This window comes from Nicotiana tomentosiformis, chromosome 7, assembly GCF_000390325.3.
Source record: "Nicotiana tomentosiformis chromosome 7, ASM39032v3, whole genome shotgun sequence".
Lineage (NCBI taxonomy): Eukaryota > Viridiplantae > Streptophyta > Magnoliopsida > Solanales > Solanaceae > Nicotiana > Nicotiana tomentosiformis.
This window is the reverse complement of record NC_090818.1, coordinates 69,387,844-69,390,571: the sequence shown is the minus strand read 5'-3', so window position 1 is coordinate 69,390,571 and position 2,728 is coordinate 69,387,844. Positions and strand designations below refer to the sequence as shown.

Here is a 2,728-nt window from a genome sequence, read left to right as displayed (position 1 = left end):
CTTCTTGATATGATTTTATTGGCTGGAGAGGTTACAATTATTTAAATGATGAAAATTGACTTGGGATTTATTATTAGTGAAAGAAATATTTATTTTTTCACTTGTTATGGAGATTTATGGTTGTTTACATAACTCATGGTTATTTAAAATTTCGGTTTTATTTTGTTAGCCCATAGTAAGTATCGAAGTCGACTCCTCGTCACTACTTCTTCGAGGTTAGACTAGATACTATGTACTTGTTATTTATGTACTCACACTATACTTTTGCATTAACCGTGCAGGATCTGAAGCAGGTGCATCTAGACATCATCCCAGAGCGCGCTCCTGATATATCAAGACTTAGCGGTGAGCTGCCTTCCGAGCCGTTCTCCAGCACCCGAAGTCTTTCTTTTGTATTTACTTTCTGTCTACTTAACTTCAGACAGTAGTTTACTATTTTGCGTATTTTACTAGTAGCTCATACACTTGTGACACCAGGTCTTGGGATTTTCTAGTAGACGCTTAACGATTTTTGAGTATTTATTTCACTACACTTGATCTTACAATTTTTTACGTTTTATTTTATTAATTTTCTCTTCTAATACTTATGTAATAATTAAAAATCAACTTTTTCAAAAATTTTAAAAGAATAGATACACGGTTAGTTCTCTATCGGCTTGCCTAGCAGCGACGTTGGGCGCCATCACGACTTATAAAAAATTGGGTCGTGACACTAATGATAACTTGTGGTGTGCCAAATCTGGTAAATTTTTTTTTTTTTTTTTTTGAGAAAATTGCATACAGTTCGAGCATCATTTTTTCTTGTGGGGATGGCTTTAACCCATCTTGATACATAATACACAATCACAAGGATATATTCAAAAGAATGAGAAGAAGGAAAAGGACCCATGAAATCTATTCCCCAAACATCAAATATTTCACATACCTGTATTGATTGCAATGGCATCTCATCTTTCTTAGTGATGTTACATGTTCTATGACACCTATCATATTGTGCAACATATGCTCGGGCATCTTTAAACAGAGTCAGCCAGAAAAATACGATTTCCACAACTTTAAAGACTGTTCGATTTACTGCATAATGACCTCCAATTGCTTTATCATGACAGTGATATAAAAATTGTTCATCTCTTCTTTAGGCACACATCTTCTAATCATATTATTTGCCTCCAAAAGCTTTACGATCTCTTTTTTTACTGCTTCCTGTATTGCCGGATTCAATCTCCTTTGGGTCAGGACTATTGGCATGTAGCTATCCTCCATGAGGATTCTGTGTTTACAAATAGCTGGATTAATCCCTTTGATATCTTATATAGTCCACCCAAGGCTCCTTTATGTGCTTTCAACACTTTAATCCATTTTTCTTCTTGTCCTGCAGTAAGAAAAGATGAAATAATTACTGAAAATAATTCTTCCTCAAGATAAACATATTTTAAATGAGATGGGAGAACATTGAGTTCAATTTTTGGTTGAACTTGTTCTGGTTGCATCTCCTCATCTTCAGAATCATAATTTAGTATTTTGGCTTCTCTTCTGATGATAAGATCGTCATCTTGTGTTGTGCCAGATTTGGCCAAACATCTTTCTATTGAGTCTGGAATTAATTGATCGTCTTTGAATTCATCTGTAAGATAATTAAGCATGTCAATCGAAAAACACGAAGATGATGTCTCATCTCCTGAAAATTTTAATATCTTTTGCATATCAAAAATAAATTTTTCTTCATCAACTCTCAAACTTAGTTATCCTTGATGGAGAACTATGATTGCTCTACCTGTGGCAAGAAATGGTCTACCCAAAATAATTGGTTCATCGGGACATTCCTTCATTTCAAGTACTATAAAATCTACAGGGGAAACAAACTTATCTACTCTTACGAGCATATTTTCAATTATTCCCTTAGGTTTCTTAGTACTTTGATCTGCAAATTGAAGAGAAACACCTATGTATTTCATTTCACCAAGATTTAATTTTCTAAAGATAGAAAATGGCATCAAGTTAATTGAAGCTCTATAATCACAAAGTGCTTTTTCAAAATATACTCCTCCCAAAGTGTATGGAATTGTAAAACTACCTGGATCACCAAATTTTTGTGGTAGCTTATTTTGAATTATAACACTACATTTTTCAGTAAGCATCACCAGTGAAACTTCTTCCAATTTTCTTTTACTTGACAAATTTTTTTTTAGAAATTTGGCATAAGAAAGCATTTTCAACAAAGCATTAGTGAAAGGAATATTGATATTTAAAATCTCCAAAAATTTTAAAAATTGATTATCAAGCTTTTCTCTTTTCAGTTTTTGTGGGAAATGAATTGTCACAGGGAAATGAGTCAATTTTTCATATGGTTTAGAGGGTATTTCAATATTATTACCATTGTTTACCTATTGTTCTGACTGGTCTGCATAGGGTTCATCAAGCTCCTTACCTGACCGTAAGGTGATGGCCTTAAGGCGTTCATTTAGATTTTTATCTGTATTGCTTGACAAAGGACTGTAACGACCCGACCAGTCCTTTTAAAAGTTCCAGTCCCGTTCCCCTATTTATTGCTCATTCTGTGCTTTATAACTGTTATGTGACTTGTCGGGGTAGTCGGTTCGGGTCCGGAGAGATTTCGGAAAGAATTGAGACACTTAGTCTCAAGGTTGAAAACTTAATTTGAAAAGGTTGACTAGAAATGTGGAATTAGGCTTGAAATGGCGAAAGTTGAATTTTTGGGAAGTTTGAC

General features: G+C 34.1%; 1 protein-coding gene across 1 annotated transcript; it reads right to left on the bottom strand.

Annotated features, from left to right (window-relative positions):
- Positions 1–1,238: 1,238 nt before the first annotated feature.
- Positions 1,239–2,210, bottom strand: LOC138895762 (uncharacterized). Its single transcript, XM_070180487.1, has 2 exons — positions 1,775–2,210; positions 1,239–1,678 (listed from the first exon to the last, which is right to left on the bottom strand). The coding sequence occupies exons 1-2, from the start codon at positions 2,208–2,210 to the stop codon at positions 1,239–1,241; spliced, it is 876 nt and encodes a 291-aa protein (XP_070036588.1).
- Between the last annotated feature and the right edge of the window lie 518 nt (positions 2,211–2,728).

Bases quoted from the DNA above. Each gene is read 5' to 3' on its own strand.
- LOC138895762 (XM_070180487.1), bottom strand. From the start codon at position 2,210: ATGCTTTCTTATGCCAAATTTCTAAAAAAAAATTTGTCAAGTAAAAGA. The intron at 1,679-1,774 runs GTAGAGCAATCA...TAAAATTTTCAG, and splicing joins TAGACCATTTCTTGCCACAG to GAGATGAGACATCATCTTCG.